A 24312-nucleotide genomic window follows, 5' to 3' on the forward strand; every position below is an offset into this window, starting at 1 on the left:
GTAGGAGAGAGATTTCCTTAATGATGTTCTTCTCAGGGAAGGAGTCAAGAAGCCCCACCAATGATTGCCCTGAAGTTGAAAGAATACAACTATATTGTGAGGGCTCAGTGACCTTACCAGCCCTCCAAAATATTGCTCTAATATTGCTGTAGCCCCAAGGTTGGGCGGATGGACCCGTTAGATTGTGAGCTCCTTGAGAGCAGGGATTGTCTTTTGCCTGTTATTGACTCTCCAGCATTCCTCACAGTGCCTGGGATGCAGTGGGTATTGAATGAAAGTTTGCTGATTGATTGGTGGCTCAAATGGACCACTTGGTGAATAATGCATCTTCTCACTGGACTATGAACCCAATGCCATGCTATGTTTGTATAAACTAAAGGAAAGCCTTGCTTGAAGTCCATATGTGGGGGTCAGTGTCACATCCAGCTCAACCTTTGTTCTTTTATTCAGTCCGATAATCACAAAAGCAGTTTCAGAGCTGGGAGGGAGGCCCCCGTGGCCATCTCCAATCCACAAGTGACCAGTGGTCCTCTCCACCTTGCGCAGAGCTCTCCAGTGATGGGGAAGCCGCTCGCTCCATAGGCAGCGATTCCCCTCTGGCATGGCTCTCCTCATGAGGATGTTCTTCCCAACAGAACCCTAAACTGACCTTCTTGTGGTTCTTAGTATTTCCTCCTGGGACCAAACCAACAAGCTTCTCACATAGTTCCCAAGGCCTCCAGATACTAGAAACGGCTACCGTGTGCCCTCAAAACCTTCTCTTCTCCTGGCTAAACATTCCCAACTGACTGTCACAGGGTATGGAATCAAGCCCTTCTGCCCCAGTTTCTGTCTCCCAGCTGCTGTCCATCTTATCGAGGTCCTTCCTACACCTGAACAATTCCCATAGCTTCTTACATATAGTAGAGAATAAGACAATATTTGGCCAATGAATGGACAAATTCAATACAATTCAACCATCATTTATTAAGCTCATACTACATGCCAACCACTGTCCTAAGTGCTGGAGACGTGAAAACAAAAAAAAAATCTCAATCATTGAGGAGCCTAATTCTATTCTGCATGCAGATAATAATATATGCAGAGTAAATACAAAGTAACTTCCTGGGGGAAGAGCACTAATAATATCTAAGGGGGGAGCAGGGAAAAGTTGAACAGGAGTCTAGCTCATTCCTGCATAACACTTTCTTTTATTCCAAGGTCCCCCAGAAAAATTACTCTAGTGTTAACATATCTTGTGGGTCTGCATATGCTCAAAAACATAACTCATGAACCCCCACCAATATGTTTTCTTTTACTAATCAGGCAAAAGACACAATTAGTTCAATGCATTTAATGAAATAGCATAGAAAGAAAAGTAGTAACCAATATTCCCCCCAATAATCAGGGGTATACGCTCCCACAAATACATATACCCTGAGTAGGAAGAGTGGACTTGCCTAACAAATGCACTCACAAGGGCATATACATGAGGAACCCATGACCATGGCATAAACATTGGGGGACACACATATGGCCAAGGCATATAAATACAGGTGAAAATCATGCTTTTGACTCTTCAAGCCACTGATGTCTTTTCATGAGGTTATCACACATCTTATGCTTTAGTTTAAAAAAATAAATTTCACAAGAATGTGATGGGGAAGATATGGCTGAATAGCAATTGCTATAAAAATGGGCTTTTTTGTGGACCCCAAGCTTATCATATGTCAGTAGTGTGAGGGAGCAGCCAAAATAGCTTAGATAACAACCTGTCCAATATATTGTAATGGAGATTCCTTATCAATGTAGAAGCCTCTCTATGCTATCTCCCAAGTCAATTCTACAGCTCAACTTCCAACTGCCAGAGGCAAGTATCCCTTGAATCCATGGTTGGCTCTCTTCTCTGCTGCCAGGGGTGACCCTCCTTAAAGCTCCTTCCTACCCCTGACTTTCTGTGTTTTCATCTCTGTTCTCTGCAAGATATAATGTTTCCTACTGAGCAAATAGCTCTATTACAAGACACCATGGTAGATGGATGGGAAGGAGAGAAGATCCCCTCTTCTCTCTCTTCACTCCCCTCTCCCTGCTGCTTTCTAGTAGAGATGTAGGTTTCACATTCCCTGCTTTGAATGTTTTTGGTAGCAGATCTTCAGATAGTCATGGAAAATTGCCTCTTTAATTCCATCAAGGAAAACTTCAGACATTTTAAAGGGATGGCATGTAATGACTCATCTTTGCACTTACTTTACTTACTTTTTGAAGGTGTATGGGGTGTTTAGGGAGGACCAGCACTTCTGGTGTGAGGGCTTGAGCCCTTTTCTTTTTTTCTTTCTTTTTTTTTTTTTTTTTTTTTTTAGTGAGGCAATTGGGTTTAAGTGACTTGCCCAGGGTCACACAGCTAGTAAGTGTTAAGTGTCTGAGGCCGGATTTGAACTCAGGTACTCCTGAATCCAGGGCCGGTGCTCTATCCACTGCGCCACCTAGCTGCCCCCTGCTTGAACCCTTTTCAGGGCTACTGATCCACCTTCACCCAACTCTCATCTGGGATTCCAGAAGCCGTAGCATGTACAGAGGTCACAGCCTGGTAAACCCATCTCGGCAGACAGGCTAAACCAGAATGAGGGTAACTGAGAAGCTTCAAACCCATCGGTGATTTAGAGGGATGTCTAACACAAGCAAGTGAAGACTTCCCCATGGAGTAGGCAGAGAACAATCTGTTCCAATGGCCATGAAGATGGCTGAAGCAGGTTCTGTGGAACACTCAGAACTTGATCAGACATCAAAGATGCCAAAGTAATCTACTGCATCCCGGGCCATTGCCATTTGTCCTGACTTTTGTCTTGCCACCAGTCTCCTATGACTCAAGAAGAGAGCGTAAGGCTGATGACTCTGTGCAGCTCTGCCTCACTGAAATCCAATTCACAGGTAAGTCAAGACATCACTAGCGCTATCACTGGTCCTCATTGAAAAAGAAGGGCCATTGGGGCAGCTAGGTGGCACAGTGGATAAAGCACTGGCCCTGGATTCAGGAGGACCTGAGTTTAAACCTGACCTCAGACACTTGACACTTACTAGCTGTGGGACCCTGGGCAAGTCACTTAACCCCAATTGCCTCACAAAAAAAAAAAAAGAAAGAAAGAAAGAAAAGAAAGGGGGTTGTGAGTGGAAAAAGTTTAAGAAGCCCTGGACTACATGTCTTCTAAGGGTAAGGCCAGAGGCTTAAGCTTAATCTCTTTCAATGAAGGAGGAAACCCCTTCATGGGGGCTATGTAATTGTTTTGACTTTCAAATTTTCAAAAAACCTTGATGTTAGATGTGAGGCTCACCTTCTGGAGAGAATTCTGTCCATTCCTATTGTCTCAGCTACGTGTGGCTTTCTCTTGGTTCCTAAGACTAGGAAGGGTTAACCTTTCAAGAATCCAAGCTCTTTTTCATTATTTTAACAAACATTTTTTATTTAAAGTTTTGAATTTTTCATGATAGAAAAGGCTCTCAACATCTAGAAAAAAGAACCGTGGATTCTGAATGCAGATTGGACCATACTGTTTCTACTTTGGGGATGTGTTTTCCTTCTTTTTTGAGCTTTTTCCCTTGTGCTTTGATTCTTCTTTCACAATATGACTATTGCAGAAAAATGTTTAATGTGATTGTACATATATAACCTATATCACATTGCTTTCCATCTGGGGGAGGAGGGAGGGAAGGGAAGGAGGGAGAAAAATTTGGAACTAAAAATCCTATGAAAGCAAATGTTGAAAACTATACTTACATGTAACTGGAAATTAATAATTATAAAAGAAAAAAAATAAAGTTTTGAGTTCTCAATTCTATCTACCTATCCCTCCCTCCATCCCTCCTGCCCCTCCCTGAAGCAGTAAGCAATCAGACATAGGTTATACACCTGCAATTATGTAAAACATTACCATATTAGTCATTTTGACATCTAGGGATTTCATCTGGTTTTTATTCTATCATGTCTATTTTCCCAAAGAACTCTTTGACTTAGGGGTAGAGATTTCTTAGAACTCCCACTTAACCCCTCATAGGGATACTATGCCAACCACCCTTTTTGTGGAGAAAGAAATTCTACAACAGCTGTGTTGGCCACAAAGTTTTTTCTCAATCCCCTAAAATTGTTTGGTCCCATATGCAAATGAAAAGAATGAGGGAAGAGCTAAAACAAAAACCCTTGTGTAGCCCCATGCAGGCAAAACTCTACCTCTATCCTTTTTCTCTCATGTCCTGCTTTTCTTACGTAGATGTGGCTGCCAACCAGTCTCCCAGGTCATGACTCACCCACTAGGAGCTATGCCTCATTGAATTTCGTTGGCTAACATTATCATACCATTGACTGGCACTGAGCTTGCCACCCACTTAAAAGCACCAGCTCTCCTTCAGACAAACTGAAGCAGAAAAGCTGCTGAGGCTGCCAACTGTTGAGAATCCCATTGGGCCCCCTAAGATGAGTGATGAAGGAAAGGAAGAATGGATGGGAAGAAGTATTTATTAAGCATGCAACTGGATTAAGGATGAGGGCACAAATACAAGCAAAAAGAAAGAGTCCCTGACTTCATGGGGGAAGAAGACAACACACCAAGGGGAGCTGAATAGTCAGAAGCTGGGTAAAGGCTGGTTGGCCTATGCCTCAGCAAAAAATGGGAACTCCAGGAAGAATTTACTGATAAGAGAACACAGCTGGGACTTTGCAGAAGAATATTCCCCAGGGAGTAGGCCATGGGGGTGGCAGGCTATTCCAGGAAGAGAACAAGGGGAATGAGGGAAGCTTGAAGATGAGCCATCAGTAAAAGGGGCATGGTTTTTAAGTCTGGAGGAAGTCAGCAAGTGGGCAGGAAAGGAGTGACTGGTTTCCCTCATAGTGTCCCCCAGTCTCCTTTGTTTCTAGCCAATAATTGTGAGAAAGAGAGCAGACACCTCTTCCCTTGAAACCTTTCCATAAGCATCAGGAGCATATTGCTGGAGTCTTTTTGCCACATCCAGAGATCCTGAAAGGCCACTGGAAGCAGGTTCAAGAGATTTCTGGAGATGAATGCTTAACTACCAGAGTGCTCTAGCTATATGCCTTCCAGCACCTAGGACAGTGGCTGCCACATAACAGGTGCTTAATAAATATTGGTTGACTGATTGACTTTCCATTTGGTAATATGTATAATAAGATATAGGTAGCTAGGTGGTACAGTGGATAGAGTGCCAGGACTGAAGTTAGGAAGACTCATTTTCCTGAATTCAAATCTGGCTTCAGACATTTACTAGCTGTCTGGCTGACCTGGTGAGTTATTTAACGCTGTTTGTATCAATTTTCTCATTTGTAAAATGATCTGGAGAAGGAAATAGCAAGCCACTCCAGTATCTTTGCCAAGAAAACCCGAAATGGGGTCAAGAAGAATTGGACACGACTGAAACAACTGAACAACAACAACAGCAGCAGCAGCAACAACAACAACAACATAATAATAATAATAAGCCATGTGATCACTGCATGCCAAGTTTCTGAATATGTGAATTCAGGAGAGGCCAGATAGTAGTGGCTCAAGAGCTACATACGCATAGATATAAAATTTTATATTTTAATATTTTGAATATTATTTTTCCTCCCCTAATTTGTGTGTGTGTGTGTGTGTGTGTGGAGCAACAAGGGTTAAGTGACTTTCCCAGGCTCACATAGCTAGTAAGTGTCAAGTGTTTGAAGCTGGATTTGAACTCAGGCCCTTTTGAATCCAGGGCTGGTACTTTTATCCACTGTGCCACCTAGCTGCCCTGCTAAATTAATTTCAAACCTAGCCAACAGGTGCTACTCCAAACCACTTAGCCTGTGCAGCATAGGCTTGGAGCTGGGGGAAGAAGTCTAGAAATTTGAAGGCTGGGTACCCTTAGGTCTCCAGGAGGGACACTTAAGCCTCTTAGGCTTGAGGCTAACCTGGCATGTACCAGAGAGAAATTGGCAATACCACTGGGCCGAAGGCATAAGTAGATACTGTATTCCCTCAATGGATAATTAATATGGTGACACACTGTCTTCTTGTAAGAAAGGCAGCATGCAAGGGACCCACTATGGTCTAGGCAAACTGGCCTCCCTGACAGTCCATCTCCTGTGTCCATCCCTTTCAAGGAGTTCTCCCCCATGCCTGGAATAGACTTGCTTTTCATTCCTACCTGTAGGATTCCTTGTCTTCCTAAGCTAAAATGAAACCTTTCCTGATCCACCCAAGAGAAAATTGTCTTCTTCCCATCTCTCCTTTGCCCCTTGTCACTACCTACCTTGTATTTTACTTATATAACAAGTAGTTATTGTAATTAATTCACTTGAAGTCAGGGGTGGGGACAATATAGTAAGTTGCGGGGGGGCTTAAGATCCACTTGGTTCATTCCTCTTTGGTTTTAAGGAATTTAGATGAAAAGTTCTGCGTTCAGTCATATTCACTCAAAGCCTAGAGTAAAGAAACTTCCCACCACCTAGAAAGAGGTAGAGTTCTCTGCCTAAATTCACATTTATATCTGTCTCTAGTTACACCCTGACCTCTGTGGGCGAGGTAAAATTCAGCTGATGGGAAATATATGGGGGCAGCTAGATGGCACAGTGGATAGAGCACCGGTCCTGGAGTCAGGAGTACCTGAGTTCAAATCTGGCCTCAGACAATTAACACTTACTAGCTGTGTGACCCTGGGCAAGTCACTTAACCCCAACTGCCTCACTAAAAAAAAAAAGGGAAATATGTGGGTAACTTCAATAGCAGTTATATCATATTGTCTGTGGATAGACAGGTGTTGGGGGCAAGGTTGAGGAAGATCCAAACTCTCCTTGGTTGGGACTTCTTCCCTCAGGCTGGGTCTTCTGTTCCAAGATATCTGTAGAGCTAATGATTCTCATTGCTATATCCTAGATCCATGCCTGCCACAGCTAAGCCCTCCCTTTATTCCTCAGGAGTGTGCCGAAGGTCATGCTGGCTTCAGAATCTCTTCAGAATCCGGTCCTGAGATCTCTTGTAATGGCTTTGATTAATGCAAAGAGGTCTACAGGCCCTGTTCACATTCAGTACAATTTGATTCAACCAAAAAGCATTCTTGCCTAGTTAAGGGATCGGAGTTAAAATGGGAATGATTTCAACCCCAATTTCCATCTATCTACATGCAGGTTGTATTTCCTCAGTAGACTGTACCAGGAAGTTTGCCTTTTATCTTCACATTCCCCATCCCAAGCATAGAATCAGGAATACAGTAGGCATTTAAACCATGTTTATTGAATTGAACTCTGTGATTTATTACTCCCCTCTCCCCCTCACACCATGAAGTCCATGGGCTGTGCCCACTGTTAGTTTCTGGCAACCATGGGACAGGAAATATCCACTCAGTAGGGAATTAACGAGTCAGCTCATGATTATGCTCTAGGATGGCAGCCTGGGAAAATCTATTCTAAATTCTAGGGGGAGACTTTGGCTTCTCCTCTCTGTACAAGGAGAGGTTTATATAGGTCCTTTGGATTCTAGTGTTGTGGGACTCCCCTCTCCACCAGTGAAGCCCAATGAATTTGCCTACCTGAGGGTTCTGGGGACAGGACCTGAAAAAAGTCCATTCCAAATACTAGGGAGAGACACTGGGCAGTCCTTTCCCTCTCTGATTCCCCCTAATGAGAAATTAGGATTTCATATTCATTTTCCAACTCTTAAAGCTACTCACCCTGTGAATGTTCATAAATCTTCCCCTGCACTCACCCTGTGAGTTCAGCAGGCTGGTCCATTGCAGAGTCTCAGGAATGGGGCCTGCAAAGTTCTTTATGAATTATAAATGGAGGTCGAGGGGCAGCCAGGTGGCACAGCGGATAGAGCACCGGCCCTGGATTCAGAAGGGCCTGAGTTCAAATCCAGCCTCCGACACTTAACACTTACTAGCTGTGTGACCCTGGGCAAGTCACTTAACCCCCAATTGCCTCAAAAAAAAAGATCGATAGATCGATAGATAGGTAGATAAATGGAGGTCGATATCTCTCCCCATGGTTCCAGTGAGCTGGCTCATTGAGAGAAAGACTCCTAGGTTCCATGACATGCCCTCCTGAGGTTCTAGTTTAAGCCCTGGGAGAGTCCATTGCAGTTCTAGGAAGGGAGGAGGGGCTGGATTCATAGATTCTAGAATCCTCCCACCCCCAGGAGGGTGTCTCTAGGTGGTTGGGCCCTTTGTGAGACAGGCTGGCGGGGGCTGAGGTCAGGGGTCAGAGTGGGTGGTGGGTCTCGGTGGACCCCCCACCCCCCTCCCCGGCACCTGGGCCGGGCCCCGCCCCCACCACTCACACCATGGCGAGTGTGGTAGTAAAGACGATCTGGCAATCCAAGGAGATCCATGAGGCCGGAGACCCCCCGGCCGGGGCTGAGAACAGGACCCCACTGGGGCCTGAGGTCCCTGGGGCTGGATCTGTTCCCGGAAAGGGGATCGCCAAGAAAAAGAAGGCTGTGTCTTTCCATGGGTGGGTGGGGGCCTGGGCCTTGCTCCCTGGGGGGCTGATCCAACTGCTGCCTCCAGGCTAGAGCCTCCTAGAGGGGAGTGGGAAAGAATGAGCTCAGGCTCCCAAGGCCACCAGGGAAATGGACTTTTGGGGGGCAGAGTCCAAGGACAAATTTGGGGGGGGAGGAGAGGAGGAAGCCAGGGCTCCCAGGGAGTCAGGTGAACTGACCAGCTGCCTCCTGCAGGGTGGAGCCCCGGATGTCCCATGAGCCCATGCAGTGGTGCCTGAACCTGAAGCGTTCCTCAGCCTGCACCAATGTCTCCCTCCTCAACCTGGCAGCTGTGGAGCCTCCTGACTCCTCGAGGGTCGAGTCCACCACCAATGAGCTGCCAGCCCTGCCGGCCTCTGGGACATCCTCACCCCCGGCCCTGAACCTGCCAGCTGCGGCCCCAGCCTGGGCCTCTGATGACCCTGACATTGCCGACCTGCTGGTAAGGGCCCATCCCAGAGGGCTTGAGTCCAGCACCATGCCCTCCAAACTCCCCCCCACCCAAAGCCTCGACCTTTGGTTTTTGTACTAGTGGTCCTTGCTTAGAACAAAGGGTCACATTCCCAGACTGGTTTTCAAGGCCTGATTCTCATTTAGACCCAAGACTCCAGGCTGAGGGTTAAGTGACCGGTGACAGAGAGGTTTTTGTTTCACTCTGAGAACTCACACTGTGACTCTTAGACCTGAGGCTCCAGGGTCCAGGACTCATATTTGGGGTTGCCAAGACAGGTGGGGGTTGGTTCTAGCTGGGTTCCTGTCAGTGATTTCCCCCTGCTTCCTGCCAGCAAAGGGCAGGGTTGGAGAATGTGGGCTTCTAGGGAGAGGTTTCAAGGCTATGGAATCTGCCTTCAGGCTCAAGCTTTTGCCAATGGATTTAATTCACTTTTGAGGATGCCCCAGACTTCCACACTCCCTCACTTCTTGGCCAAGAATCAGAATGCCAAAATGGAAGCTAACCCGCCCCCTCCACCCACCCCATCCCACCTCTAAGAGGTAGACACTAAGGCAGACTCAAGGAGAGAGGGACAGAGGGACTAGAAACCAGATGTAAGCAAGGAATTGGGCCCTTGGCTTCTGGGTTAGACAGGACAGGGATGTTAGACACATCTCAACTCTGGGTTCTGGCCTTTAAGTACCAAATTTCAGGTTCCCACCTTGAACCTCAGGGAGCCAACCAACTAATCAATCAGCAAGTATTTATTAAGCACCTACTATGTGCCCAGTGCAGGGGATTGGAAGACAAAAGGGAGGGGAAAGGGGACTAAGAATTTTATAATGGGTACTCTTATGCCAAACAGTATATTAAGAGGCTTTACAAATATAATATCTCCTTTCATCCTCTCCACAACCCTGGGAGGTAGGTGTTGTTATTATCTCCATTTTTTTTTTTTTTTTAGTGAAGCAATTGGGGTTAAGTGACTTGCCCAGGGGTCACATAGATAGTAAGTGTTAAGTGTCTGAGGCCGGATTTGAACTCAGGTCCTCCTGACTCCAGGGCCAGTGCTCTATCCACTGTACCACCCAGCTGCCCCTATTATCTCCATTTCACAGTTGAGGAAACTGAGGCAAGCAGATGTTCAGTGATTTGCTCAAGGTCACAGACCTAGTAAGTGTAGGAGGCTAGATTTAAACTCAGGTCTTCCTGGTTCCGGGGCCTAGGTCGTCTCTACCTGCTGAGCTATCAGCTGTCAAAGGCCAAATGGTTAGGAAGGCAACCAGTCCATATATACTGGGGAGGGTCATGAAAGGCCTGACCTGGAAGGTACAGACTGAGCTTGGTCTTGATGGAAAGCAGGAATTCTAAGAGGTCATCAGGAGGAGAGTCTGCATTCCAGGAAGAGGGGAAGGGGCTGTGCAGAGGCATGAGATTGTGTGTGCCCAGGGGCAAGCCGACTTGGCTGTCCCAAGGGGACCGAAAGGGAGCTTCTCTCGGCGGGCGGCCCAAAGCCTTAGCGCCCCGAGTTTGGGTTTGGTGCTAGACGATTTGGAGAGGCAGCCACTAGACCTGATTGAGCAGGGAAGGCATTTCGTTGTGGTGGCTTCGAGGAGGAGACCTTGGCAGCATCCCCTCCGACCCCCACCACATTATGACCCTTCCCTCTGGTAAGTGGGTGGTGTGTCCGCCTTTGGACAGACTCCGGAGAGGGGCGAGACTGAGGCAGGTAACCCCCACCTGGCCGAATCGCAGACATTAGGACGGGACGTGGCAGAGTGAGCCCCGCGTTGATGAATCTCCGAAAAGCTCGCGCCCCTTCCCCACTGCTAGAATTGAGAGGCCACTTGCCTAGCTCTAGGGCTAGGGAACACAAGCAGCTCAGTCCGCGGTACCGTTCCCCTGAGCCCCTCCGTGTCCTACAGAACGGGGTGAACAGCGGCTTGCTGAGGGCCAAGGACTCCATCACCAGCCTCAAGGAGAAGACCACCCGGGTCAACCAGCACGTCCAGTCGCTTCAGGTCCCACTAGCCGCTGCCTGGAACAATCCCCTCCCCTTCCTAGAGCTCTCCCCACGCCCCCCACGCGGGAATCCTGGGTTGGCTGGGGGTGGGGGGACCCTTGCCCCGTTCACCCTGCTGAGCCTGTGGAGCCATCTCTCACACCCTCGGCCCCAGAGAATCCCTGTCTCTCTCTGGGCCACCACGCCCCCGCGCGCCTCCCGCCGGCCCCCAACTCTTCTTCCCCTTTGGGGCTCCCCTCCCCACAGAGTGAGTGCTCGGTGCTGAGTGAGAACCTGGAGCGTAGAAGGCAGGAGGCCGAGGAGCTGGAGGGATATTGCAGCCAACTGAAGGTGAGCGGGGATTCGCCATGGGGCCAATGGGCGGGTCCTCGGGGCAGGTGAAGCGTAGCGAGGCGAGGGGGCGTGGCCAACCAAGTCCAGGCACCCGGGATCGGAGAGGCGGATTAGCTGGAGGCCCGGCATGGAGTGGGCGTGGTTAGGAAAGGAGGCGTAGCCATACAGGGGGCGGGAATAGGGGAGGCCTGTGGGTGTAGTCACTTGAGTTAAAGCAGGGATGGGGGTGAGATGGGGGCTGGGACCGAGGGGAGCCCCCGCATCCCGGGGGAGGGCTTCCTCCCCTAGCCCCCACCCCAGCCCCAGATGTCCGGTCCCAGGAGAATTGCCGGAAGGTGACCCGCTCAGTGGAAGACGCTGAGATAAAGACAAACGTCCTGAAGCAGAACTCGGCCCTGCTGGAGGTGAGGGACGCCTGGGTCCCGGGGCGGGCGCTGGGCCAGCCAGAGAGCCCAGAGCCTCCGAGCCTGGTGGGCGGGAAGTCAGACCGGCAGAAGCACCTCCCAGTGAGTCTTGGTCATCCCGCGCCCCAAGCCCATGGAAACCTGCCCATCTCCCAGTGACAGCAAGAGGGGTGGGGTCAGGCTCCCAGCAGGACTTCCCTCTCCTCGCCTCCCCAGGAGAAACTCCGGTTCCTCCAGCAGCAGCTGCAGGATGAACCCCCCAGACGGCAGGAGGCTGAGCTGCCGGAACTGGAGCCGCAGGTGGAGGCCGGACTGTCCCGCCACTCCTTGGTCTCCACCTGCCCTACCCCGCCCCCCGAAGAGACTCAGCCTCAGACTGAACCCGAACCCCAGCCGGAGCCGGAACCGGAGCCCGAGCCCCACCCGGAACCGGAGCTGGAGCCTGAGCCCGGCCCCACTCCCACGCTCCAGACTGGCAGCCCCACGGAGCTCTCAGGACCCCGGGTCACAGTAAACCCCGGCGATGGGTCCGAGGGCCAGAGCGAGGGCCAGGGTCAGGGGCGCACAGGGGAGAGCGGAGAACTGGAGCTGCAGAAGGTCACCGCCGGCCTGGAGGAACTCAGGTGACCCGAGGCCGACCGGCCAGTCAGGGGGCAAGGTGGGGGCAGCATTAGGAGCCGTCTAAGGACAGAGGACCGGAGCTATTGGGGCCGGCGGGGCTGGGTAGGTATCCAAGACTTGGTGGGACAGAGGAGGAAGGACCAGTCTTGGAGCTGAAACATTCCAAGTTAAGTTAGGATGTCGAAGGCAGGGATAAACTGGGAGCTGACGCTCCTAGAACAGAATGGAGGGTACTGGTCTGGGAAGTGCTTCGTTTCCAGCCCCGTTAGGTGTGGAGGAAGGAGCTATCGTGGGGGTCCACCTTCTCGGACTGGGTAGGCAGGGCCAATCTGGAAACCAGGATTGCCGATTCCAAACGGTAAAGTGGAAAGGACCGAAAGGGAGGTCCTAGCCTGGAAACCCGGAGAGGGATGAATTTCCGGCCTTGTAAGAAGAGAGGAGATGAGGGGAAGGGATCGGGCCTGGGAGATATGGGAGAGGCTCTGGGACCCTGCTTCTGGGGGTGCGATCCCCGGAGCAGGCAGAGCCCTGAGCATAATTCCGGGTTCCCTGTGCAGGAGAGAGGTGTCCTCGCTGACTGCACGCTGGTATCAAGAGGAGGGCGCGGTGCAGGAGGCTCTGCGGCTGCTCGGAGGTCTCGGGGGACGGCTGGACGGCTTCCTGGGCCAGTGGGAACGGGCCCAGAGGGAGCAGGCCCAGACTGCTCGGGGCCTCCAGGAGCTGCGGGGCCGGGCGGATGAACTCTGCACCATGTGAGAAGCCTCCCCTCCCCTGGACCCCACTCTTGCCGCTCAGGAGCCCCAATCCCCACTTTCAGCGGAAAGGCAGGGAAGGCTGACCCGAGAGCGAAGCGTCTAGGACCACGGGCGAGGCCCCTAATTGTAGATGACTAAAGGGCGGGACAAATTGGGAGCTGAAAGGGCTTTAAGACGCAAGGGCAGGGCCGGGCTGGTCCGGAGTTGGTTGCACGCAGGGTGTCACTAAGTGGAGAGCCAGACTCTGTTGGGATGTGGCCTGCTGAGCCCTTCCACGTCTGCTCTGCCCCAAGGGTGGAACGTTCTGCCGTGTCCGTGGCTTCACTGCGCGGGGAGCTAGAGGGCCTGGGTCCCGTGAAGCCCGTGCTGGAGGAGCTGGGTCGACAGCTGGGCAGCGCCCGCCGCGGCTCCGAACTCTCCATGACCTTGGACCGGCCGGGTTCCTGCACTCGCTGCGGCAGGTAAAGCCCCGACTCTCCAACCCGCAGGGCCGCCGGGGTTGGGAGGGGGTGTAGTGGTCTCGGAGCCCCAGCTGGGCACCTCAGTTCTAGCGGGAGGGGGGGGGGGTCGTGGTCCTGATGAGAAAAGGACGGGGTGGAGGAAGCTCCCGGGCCTGTCGAAGCTGGAGGCTCCTGGGTGAGGAGGCGGGGCCAGGTAAGTCCTGGAGCCTGAGCCCACCGCCCCCAGCCAGGGGCAGCAGCTGTCGTCGGAGTCCCTGCAGCAGCTCCTGGAGCGGGCCCTGACGCCGCTGGTGGATGAAGTCAAGCAGCGCGGCCTGGCCCCCGCGTGCCCCAGCTGCCAACGACTGCACAAGAAGATCCTGGTACGCACCGTCCCCACTCCCAGCCCGCCCCAGGCCGAGTGCGCAGCGGGAATGGAAGCCCACCAGGAAGACACTGACCTTGCCTCCTGTCACTGCAGGAATTAGAGCGCCAAGCGCTGGCGAAGCACGTGCGGGCCGAGGCTCTGAGCTCGACTCTCAGGCTGGCCCAAGATGAGGCCCTCAGGGCCAAGAACCTGCTGCTCACAGACAAGATGAAGCCTGAGTGAGGGTCCTGACCCCTGACCTCACCTCACAATGACCTCAAATGTGACCCTGACCAGCGACCTCTGATCTCATCTGACCCCAGTGTGTCCCTAAACCCTTAACCTGCTATGACTGTGACCTTGCCCACATGGCTCCTGCCCCCCCTCCCAGCCTGGACTTCCTCATGACCCCTGACATAACCCTGGGTCCCCCTGACCCTACCTCCATGACCCAGACATAACGGCTGATGTCGTCATGACCAGCTGGTAACATCCTAATGTGATCCCTGAGAGGAGAATGACCTGTAATCCCTGGCGCTCACTACCTCCTGCTTTTGACCCAAATCTCCAGGCCTGGATGACCTCCATTGCTCCCATGCCCCAGTGTCTGAGCACTCTTCTCCCTCCTCTTTGCAGGGAGAAGGTGGCAGCTTTGGACTACCTGCATCTGAAGATGTGCTCCCTACATGACCAGCTCAGCAGCCTCCCATTGGAGGGATCGGCCACGAGCCTAGGGGGAGGGAGCAGTGGAGGAGCCCCTCCAAAACGTGGGGGCCCTGCACCTGAGCAGTAAAATCTCAACCCCAGCTCTGCCTCCTATGTTCTCTCTGCAACACTGGCAATGCATGCAACAGACCTTTATGGGAATAGCCCTCCACTGGATCAATGATCAAAAGATTGGGGCTAAGGGTGGAGGGGGGCGTTATACTTAGGGCTTCAAACAAGCCAAAGATCTGGCTAAAGGTAGGATTGGGGCTGAAGTTTGTTCAATGGATGTAATGAGCTTAAATGTGGATGGGCGGAGGGCAGAGCTAAGAAAAGGAGGTTTGGTGCAATTCTATCATTTTACAAGTAGGGAAACTGAGGCTCAGGGGGTTTAACTTGAGTTCCAGACATCATCTGACATCAAACTAGATTTTCTCCTACCACACCAAGGATGGATGGGCTCTTTGGGTGGACTTTCAGGGAAGCTAAAGACTGATAAGAGTAGACTGAGGCTGGACCCAGAGATTGGGTTTGAGTTATGTTGAATAAGGTTGGGGATTAGGTTGGGCCAAAGGGAAAGAGGGGTTGGTTGATGATGGGTGCTTGGGTTTGAATTTGGATAGACATTCACTTGATTGGCTGAGATGGTGAAGCTGAGATGAAATCTGGTCCGACAGGATGGTTTGGACAAAATATGTCGGGGCTGTGTTTGTGACTGAAGCTAGGGCTATGGACGGGTCGATGTCAGAGATTAACAGGAAGTTCCCCCTCACCCGTACTCTTCTTCCTTTAACCCTGTTCTGGATTCCCGGGGCTAATTTTTAGGGGCTGGAGTTATGACAATTTGCTGCCATTTAGTAGAAAAATACATTTTATATGGGCAACTATAATGTAAAGCTACTGACATACTAGAGAAGTAAAGGCCAACCAACCTGTACCAAAAAAAAAAAAAAAAATCCATGACCCAGAGATATTTGTCCAGGATTGAACAGGAGGTGGAAAGCAGGATGGATTTCCTTTAGAAAATTGCAAAGTTCCTAGCTTCCAATGCTAAGAAAAGCCTTTTTCTTTTTGTGGGGCAATGGGGGTTAAGTGACTTGCCCAGGGTCACACAATTAGTGTCAAGTGTCTGAACCCAGACTGGGCTGTCTTCTCTACCATGCTGCCATCTGCTGGTTATCTTCTCAACAAGTGTCATCTGATGGTTTCACCAGCTATGGCCATTTTCTGGTTCTGAACCCAGGTACTTCTGAATCCAGGGCCAGTGCTTTATCCACTGCGCCACCTAGCCGCCCCCAAAACCTATGTTTTTAATACCATCGTTCTACCAATGATGTTGTATGATAGTGCCATATGGAAAACAATCTCTGACAAATTAAAAAAAATATCACAGGGCAATTGAGGGAGCATAGTGGATATGAGCAGCCTGCAACATGTAACCAATGAAGAACTGCAGAGAACAGATGGAAAAGATAAGGAAATATAAGACAGCAAGAGAAGACAAGACTGGTCACAAGATGAGCATGAGGAAGGACAGGTAGAAAGCCATGATATTCTTCAGGTGTCAGGAAAAAACCTCCAGCAAGTTGGGTTCACCACCCCAAGGTGAACATGGGAGAACATAGAAGAACATGGGCAAGAGTCACACCAGATGGGCAGGTATCATCAAAGAGAGTTTCCAAATTAAGCATTTGAGAGGGCAGCTAGGTGGCACAGTGGATAAAGCACTGGCCCTGGATTCAGGAGGACCTTAGTTCAAATCCAACCTCAGACACTTGACACACACTAGCTTTGTGACCTTGGGCAAGTCACTTAACCCTCATTGTCCCGCAGAAACAAAAACAAAACAAAACACAAAACAAAAAAAAATTAAGCATTTGCATTAGGAAAAAAATTCCTAGCAATTAAAACCACGCACTACTGGAATGGACTGCCTTCAGAGGTGATCGGTTTCCCTTCCTTGGAGGTCTTCAGGCTGAGACTGGATTATCACTTTATAGTGGGAAGTAGGGACTCCCCTCAGCTAAGTGCTGCACCAGATGGCTCTTGAGTACTGGAACTCTGAGACCTACCTTTGCACAAGATTTATCTGTAGACTGGGCTCCATTGAACCATGAACACCTGAAAGCTGTACAGAGTTCAAGGCACTATTTGGGTATTTAAAACCACAGTTCACAAGCCCTTGCTGGTGTCTCTCTTTAACAGTCAGACAAAACCAAAGGAAAAGCTAAAAACAGAAGAGCAAAGCAAATAAGGAAAATCCCCCCTATATGTGCACTCCTCCACACCTTCAGCATGTGTCCTTTGGGCAAGGTAACTTTCAAAGGAAACATAAGTCACTAGAGTGGAGCAGCTAGGTGGAGCAGTGGATAGAGCACTGGCCCTAAAGTCAGGAGGACCTGAGTTCAAATCCTGCCTCAGACACTTTAAACTTACTAGCTGTGTGACCCCAATTGCCTCACCCCCCCCAAAAAAGGAAGAAAACAAAAGAAAAAAATAAGTCACTAGAGCACCTCTCAGTACTTGAATCTCCACCCCCTCTCTTTTTTTTAACCACTAATTATTAGCTACCAGTCCAGCAATAGGGTCTGTTGAGTCAGGATCTCCCTTCTGAACTGGGAGTGGTTGGTGTCAATTGCTGGGCTGTCTTCTCTACCACGCTGCCATCTGCTGGTTATCTTCTCAACAAGTGTCATCCAATGGTTTCACCAGCTATGGCCATTTTCTGGTTCTATATTCAATTAGAGCTTCTAAGCAGCCTCTTTCCTGCAGGGGAGCAGTCCCAGCTCCTGTTGGGCACTTAGAGGTACCCCCTATTTTTGCTTTTACTTCAGCAACCACCTTTTCATTCCAGGGTTGGAAGTGGGTAAATCCCTTTCAACTCCCATCATGTCCCTAGCTTAGAGTGTGCCGAGAGCATGCAAAATATCATTGAGTTCTACTTAAAGAAGACTGGAGGAATGAATTGGCACTGGAGACCTTCAGCCTGCCTGCCTTCCTCCTGGGACTAAAGCTGCAGCTCTCCCCGTGCTGTCTAGTAAAAAAAAAAGTATACACCCAACACCCAGGTACAGCATGCAGGTAGAGATACAACAATAAAATATATAAATTAGCTTTGTCCCGGTGGCAGGGACTGGGGGTTCCTTAGAGTGTGTGATCACTCAATAACTACTCCTGTCGGGCTCATTTCCTTGCCTTCTGCTACTTCTTTTTTTTTTTTTTTTTTTGGTGAGGCAATTGGGGTTAAGTGACTTGCCCAGGGTCACACAGCTAGTAAGTGTCAAGTATCTGAGGCTGGATTTGAACTCAGGCACTCCTGAATCCAGGGCCGGTGCTCTATCCACTGTGCCACCTAGCTGCCCCCCAAAGTTTAAAAAAAAAGGCTGCTTCAATCTACATGCAAACCCCATTAGTTCTTTCTCTGGAGGTGGATAACACTTTTCATCATAAGTCCAAGACAATAAATCTTATAACTGTAGTATATATTTTGCCGAGAATTTCTCTGGCTAGAGGTTCAAGTTGTAGAGAGATAATCATTGACCCCATCTTAGAGCTTCCCAGGGCACTGAGCCTCATGCTGTCCTTGATGGTTTTCTATCTCAGAGCAATTTAATTTCAGGGCAAATGGCAGTTGTTGATTGGCAGAAACTATAAAATGTTGGCTGGCATTGGGAGGAGAGCCTTTGACCTCTTTTCTTCACATTGTTTTCCTGAGATTGGTTTGAAAGGGAAACATCTCCTCCAAAGAAAAAGAGACTTGGTTATGTCTGGGAAGAAGTATCACTTATACAAGAGAGTAAGAGGGAGTGACATCACCCTTATGACCTCACTCATCAGTTCAACATTGAGCCCACACAACCTTTATTACTGCTAGTCAAAACAAAATATATACACGTCGATTTCCAAAGGGAGGACATGGGTCAGTCTGGAAGATGGCAAAGATGCAATATAAAGGACAATATGAAGACAAAGAACAGGGGCTGACATAATGGGAGGGTAGGGAAAAATGAGATAGAAGCCCCCACCAGAAGGATGAAGCTGACCTGATGGGTGTGAGCATGAAATGGTGATCAGAGAAGGGACTTTAGGCTTAGCCAGCCTGGAACTGAGAAGTACAGGGATACTGAGTGGAACCACAGGGTCACAGAATGTCACATCCTTTGTAATAGCAAAGGTAGCTGGTTCTTAATCCCTGAGAAATATGGTCCAAAATTATTAAAAGAATAAAATATTTCATCTCTGCTCTTGAGTCCTCATTAACAAATTTGGGACCTCCCTTTCCCATTCCTCAGCATTTTTTGTGTTATTATAATCCCACAAGAAATCCACTTGTGTGTGTGTGTGTGTGTGTGTGTGTGTGTGTGTGTGTGTGGCCACATACCTACTTTGTTATTACAAAGATAAGGCACAAGATACTTGTTGAGAACTACACCATGTAATGCTCAGTCCTGTCATCTCCCACCAGTTTTCCTGACCACCCTCTATACTCCTGAAGACATGAAGAGAAAGGTTGAGAAAGGGGTTGCTTGTCTGGGACCTTGAAGATGAAACCAGGAGGCAAAGGTAGCTTGGGAGGGAAGAGCTATGCCCCTGCCTGGCAGCTCACTCACTCCTTGCTCTCTAATAGCTGATCAACCAAAGCATTCTGGAACTCTCCCTGGCAAGAACACTCCCCCCAAATCTCAACCAGTAGCTTACATCTCCATGAAAGATCCAGGTTACAGCTCTGGATACAGTACGCAACATCACAAATACCACAGCCCTAAGCAGCAGTCACATGTTATCCATGGTGGTTCTCTGTTTCCCTCTGTCTGTGTCTGTCTGCTTTCTCCCCTTTCTTCTCTCTCTCTCCCCTCTCCTTTTCCCCTTTTCCCTCTTCTATTTCTCCCTCTCCCTCCCTCTTTATCTCTATGTCTCTCTCTCCCTGTCCCACTCCGACTCCTAAATTGGCACTAAAATGGGAAAAAGCAAGAGACAGACTGCACAGAGAGATTTAGATGAAATGGTGGACAGGCAGTCTCTCCCTGGGGCACAAAACTCATGAAAAATTAAAAGAGGGAGGGCCAAGTTACAAAATCCTTCCCTTACCTAACTTCTCAGTAAAATGTCCTGCCCTCTCATGAGTTTGTGCTCAGTCCCCTGCATTTGTTCCCATTAGAGCCCTGCTGAGTTGAAGTTATTGCTAATTGGTAAGGTTTTTTTCAGCTGATTTCTCAGCCAAGAGACAAACTGGTTATGAGTATTTATATTCTCTCCATCTCCTGAATCTCCAAAGCACAAGCCAATAGGCAGACTTGGTAAAGTCTGTGGGAATGTTGTACACATGTGCTAGTTTAGCCTTTAAAATAGCCAGGACTCCTTATCCTAATTCCCCAATATGTGGATCAAGGCCCCTAGAGCTAGGCTCCCCCATAAGATTCTAGGGCTAGTTCTAAGAGGTTGGGGTATGGGATATAAACTTTTCTTAAGTGCCTACTTTATTCCAGGCTCTTTGCCAGGCACTAGGAACATGGGCTATGGGGTATAGTGTCTGCCTTTCATGATGGTCAGTTTATTATCAAATGTTACTAAGAATAACTGGTACAAAACATCCCTCCAAAAGAGATCTTTCACACTCTCCCAAAAGTCCATATGGAGTGCAGGGGAAAGTAAGCTCAAGCTTAGAGATTGGAGGAGCTAACTCATAGCTCCTGGAAAACCCTTTGATAGAATCTTCAAGGGGCAGCTAGGTGGCGCAGCGGATAGAGCACTGGCCCTGGAGTCAGGAGTACCTGAGTTCAAAGCTGGCCTCAGACACTTAACACTTACTAGCTGTGTGACCCTGGGCAAGTCACTTAACCCCAATTGCCTCACTAAAAGAAAAAGAAAAAGAATCTTCAAGATGTTTCCCAAGGTGGCTAGGTGACTCCATAATTCACAGAACAGTGGGTCCACAGTCAGGAAGATCTGAGTTCTCTCTTTTTTGTTGTTCAGTATTTTTATTATTTTCCAGTTACATATAAGGATAGTTTTCAACATTTGTTTTCATAGGATATTCAGTTCCAAATTTTTCTCTCACCCTCCCTTCCCTCCCTCTTCCCCAGGACAGAAAGCAATCTAATATAGGTTATATATGTGCAATCACATTAAACATATTTTTGCACTCGTCATATTGTGACAGAAGAGTCAGAGCACAAGGGAAATACCTCATAAAAGAATAAAAATTAAAATTAAAAAACAGCCCCAATGTAGAAACAGTATGGTTCAATCTGCATTCCTAAACCACAGTTCTTTTTTTCTAGATGTTGAGAACATTTTCTATTATGAAGTTCTTTGAAATTGTTTTGGACCATTGCATTGCTAAAAAGAGCCAAGGCTGTCACTATTGTTCATCACACAATGCTGCTGTTACTGTATACAATGTTCTCCTGGTTCTGCTCCTCTCAGTCAGCATCAATTCATGTAAGTCCTTCCAGGTCTTTCTGAACTCCCCCAGCTCATCATTACTTTTCACATTGATTTTTTTTTTTTTAGTGAGGCAATTGGGGTTAAATGACTTGCCCAGGGTCACACAGCCAGTAAGTGTTAAGTGTCTGAGGCCGGCTTTGAACTCAGGTACTCCTGACTCCAGGGCCGGTGCTCTAGCCACTGTGCCATCTAGCTGCCCCTCTCACATTGATTTTTTAAAAAAACTTTGTGTTCTAAATTTTCTTCTTCCCTCCCTCCTCATCCCTCCCTATGAAATCCAGCAATTCATTATAAGTCATACATGTGCAGTTATACCAAACATCTTCTCATTAGTCAGGTTGTGAAAGAAAATATACAAAATACCTTTAGAAAGAGGCGCTAATAAATAAAATTATACTTCAATCTATATTCAGATACCATCAGTTCTATCTCTGTTGATGGTTTGCATTTTTCATACATCCTTCTGATAGCATCTTGCTCATCATTTCTTTCACGGTTACAATTTTTTGGGGGTGGGGGCAGGGCAATGAGGGTTAAGTGACTTGCCCAGGGTCACACAGCTAGTAAGTGTCAAGTGTCTGAGGCTGGATTTGAACTCAGGTCTTCCTGAATCTAGGGCTGGTGCTTTATCCACTGTGCCACCTAGCTGCCCCTACAGTTACTATTGTTCTTAATCCCTCCCCTTGATATTTACTCTATTATCTATCTTCCTTCACCCTATCCCTCCTTGAAAATGTTTTGCTTCTTACTGCTCCCTCCCTCAATCTGCTCTTCCTTCCATTGCCTCTCCCCCCCTTATCCCCTTCCTCTCCCACTTTCCCACAGGGCAAGATATAATATTATCCCCTCTTGAGTGTGTAAATCATTCCCTCTTTGAGCCAATTCTGATGAGAGTTAGGCTCATTCACTCCCCCGCTCCTTCCCTACCTTCCCCTCTACTCCATGAGCTTTTTCTTATATCTTTTATGTGAACTTCTTTTCCCCAATCCACCTCTCCCTTTCCCTTTCTTCCAGTGCATTCCTCTTACTCCTTAACTTTATTTTGAAGATGTCATCATGGGTCAGCTAACTGACACAGTGGACAAAGCGCCAGCCCTGGACCCAGGAGGCCCTGAGCCCATATTCATCCCCAGACATCAGCCACCCCACCCTGTCTGCTCCACAAAAAACAAGGATAAATAAAAAAAAAAGCTTTACAGATATCATCCCTTCATATTCAATTCACACCTGTGCCCTCTAAGTATATTCCTTTCAGCTGCCTTAATACTGAGAAAAATCTTATGAGTTAGGAGTATTATCTTCCCATGTAGGAATGTAAACAGTTGAATCTTTTACTATCCCTCATCATTTCTTTTTCCTATTTACCTTTTTATGCTTCTCTAGAAGACCTGAGTTCTCAGACATCTACTATGGGACCCTGAACAAGTCACTTAATTACTGTTTGCCTCAGTTTCCTCAGCTGTAAAATGTGAATAATAATAACTCCTACCTCCCAGAGTTATTGAGAGGATCAAATGAAATAATATTTGTAAACAGCTGTTTAGCACAGTGCTTGGCAAACAGTAAGCACTATATAAATGCTTATTCTCCTTTTTTTTCCTTACATATGATGTAGAGTTTGGCACAATAGGCAAAACATTGGACTTGGAGCCAGGAAGAAAAACCTAAGCTCAAATTCTGCCTCAGAAACTTTTTAGCTATGTGACCTTGGATAAGTTGTTTAACCTTTGCCTCGATTTCCTTGTTGTAAGATCAGGATAATAACAGCACCTTCCTCACAGGCAGGTGTGTGCTACAACCAGCTTGTACTGGGCTTAGACAGCTGACCATTAAATCTTCAGTGTGGGCATTTATACTTCAAATTGGCATAAATCCGGGCTTAATTTATTGTTTTGTTGTTTATCTAGACTTAAGAAAGTGATGAAGAGGGGCAGCTAGGTGGCGCAGTGAATAGAGCATCAGCCCTGGAGTCAGGAGGACCTGAGTTCAAATCCAGCCTCAGACACTTAACACTTACTAGCTGTGTGACCCTGGGCAAGTCACGTAACCCCAATTGCCTCACTAAAAAAAAAAAAGAAAGTGATGAAGGAAATGTTAATAATGCAAATTAAACTTTAAAATGTGTTCTGTTTACTTCGTTAAAGCATTTACCAGTACACTCTTACTCAACAGGGTTATTATGAAAATTAAATGAGATGATATATATTATTTCTTCTTTGCAAGCTTTAAAGTACAATCTAAATGCTAGCCATTGTTATTACTATTATTATTGTTATTGTCATTGTTATTATTGACCCAGTCTGTTCTTTGCTCCTGATGTGGACACTCCCAACATTTCATCCAAGGATGCTGCTAGGTTATTGGTGGGGAAGATGTGAGGTCTGCTGGACCTTCCAAGTTCACAAGTCTGCCCCAGGTCAAGGGTTAAGAAAAGAGATCAAGAATGGAAATGAGTGAGGCCCAAGGCGTTCCTCTCCTCACTCACCTGGAAACATGCAATCTTCTCTGCTCAGTCAAATAACTTTAGTTCTGAACTAGTTCCCTGGTTTTCCACAGGTCTCACAAGGTATTCCCAAGTTTCTTAGCCAATACACTCCTCCTGGGGGAAAGTCAGTCCAGTTGACTTTTCTTCCCTTGATCTAAAGCCTATGGTTGATTGAGATACTTTGTTCTCACCCGAGTAAGGTATCTGCATGGGGTCGAATTTGGGTGCAGCTAGGTGGCAAAGTGGATAGAGTGCCAGGTCTGGAGTCAGAAAGACCTGAGTTCAAATCCGACCTCAGACACTTCCTAGCTGTGGGATCCTGGTCAAGTCATTTAACACTGCTTACATCTGTTTCCTCATCTGTAAAATGAGCTAGAGAAGGAAATGGCAAACCACTTCAGTATTTCTGCCGAAGTTCAGACACAAAGATTGAACATGACTGGTCAATGACTGAACAACAAGGTAGCATTTTATCACTTATTTTAAAGGGCAAGGAATGGTTTAATCAACTGACTCAACCAAACTCACCATTACACTAGAAATGCCCTCTCTTGACTCCTCTGGAGTTTGTGCTCAGGGCTCAATGTCTTTAACATGTTCAGAAAAAAAAAAAGAAAAGAAACAAAAACTAAAAAGGGCAGCTAGGTGATGCAGTGGATAGAGCACTGGCCCTGGAGTCAGGAGTACCTGAGTTCAAATCCGGCCTCAGACACTTAACACTTACTAGCTGTGTGACCTTGGGCAAGTTACTTAACCCCAATTGTCTCGCTAAAAAAAAAAAGAAAGAAAGAAACAAAAACATGTTCAGAAATGGGA

General features: G+C 48.0%; 1 protein-coding gene across 1 annotated transcript; it reads left to right on the plus strand.

The window, feature by feature from the left end:
* The first annotated feature begins 8285 nt into the window (after positions 1–8285).
* Positions 8286–14705, plus strand: TSKS (testis specific serine kinase substrate). The gene is made up of 11 exons (XM_043997121.1): positions 8286–8455; positions 8679–8925; positions 10842–10937; positions 11186–11269; positions 11593–11676; positions 11893–12299; positions 12855–13049; positions 13346–13513; positions 13740–13875; positions 13974–14098; positions 14496–14705. The coding sequence occupies exons 1-11, from the start codon at positions 8286–8288 to the stop codon at positions 14650–14652; spliced, it is 1869 nt and encodes a 622-aa protein (XP_043853056.1). The 3' UTR covers positions 14653–14705.
* The last annotated feature ends 9607 nt before the right edge of the window (positions 14706–24312 follow it).

This window comes from Dromiciops gliroides, chromosome 3, assembly GCF_019393635.1.
Source record: "Dromiciops gliroides isolate mDroGli1 chromosome 3, mDroGli1.pri, whole genome shotgun sequence".
NCBI lineage: Eukaryota > Metazoa > Chordata > Mammalia > Microbiotheria > Microbiotheriidae > Dromiciops > Dromiciops gliroides.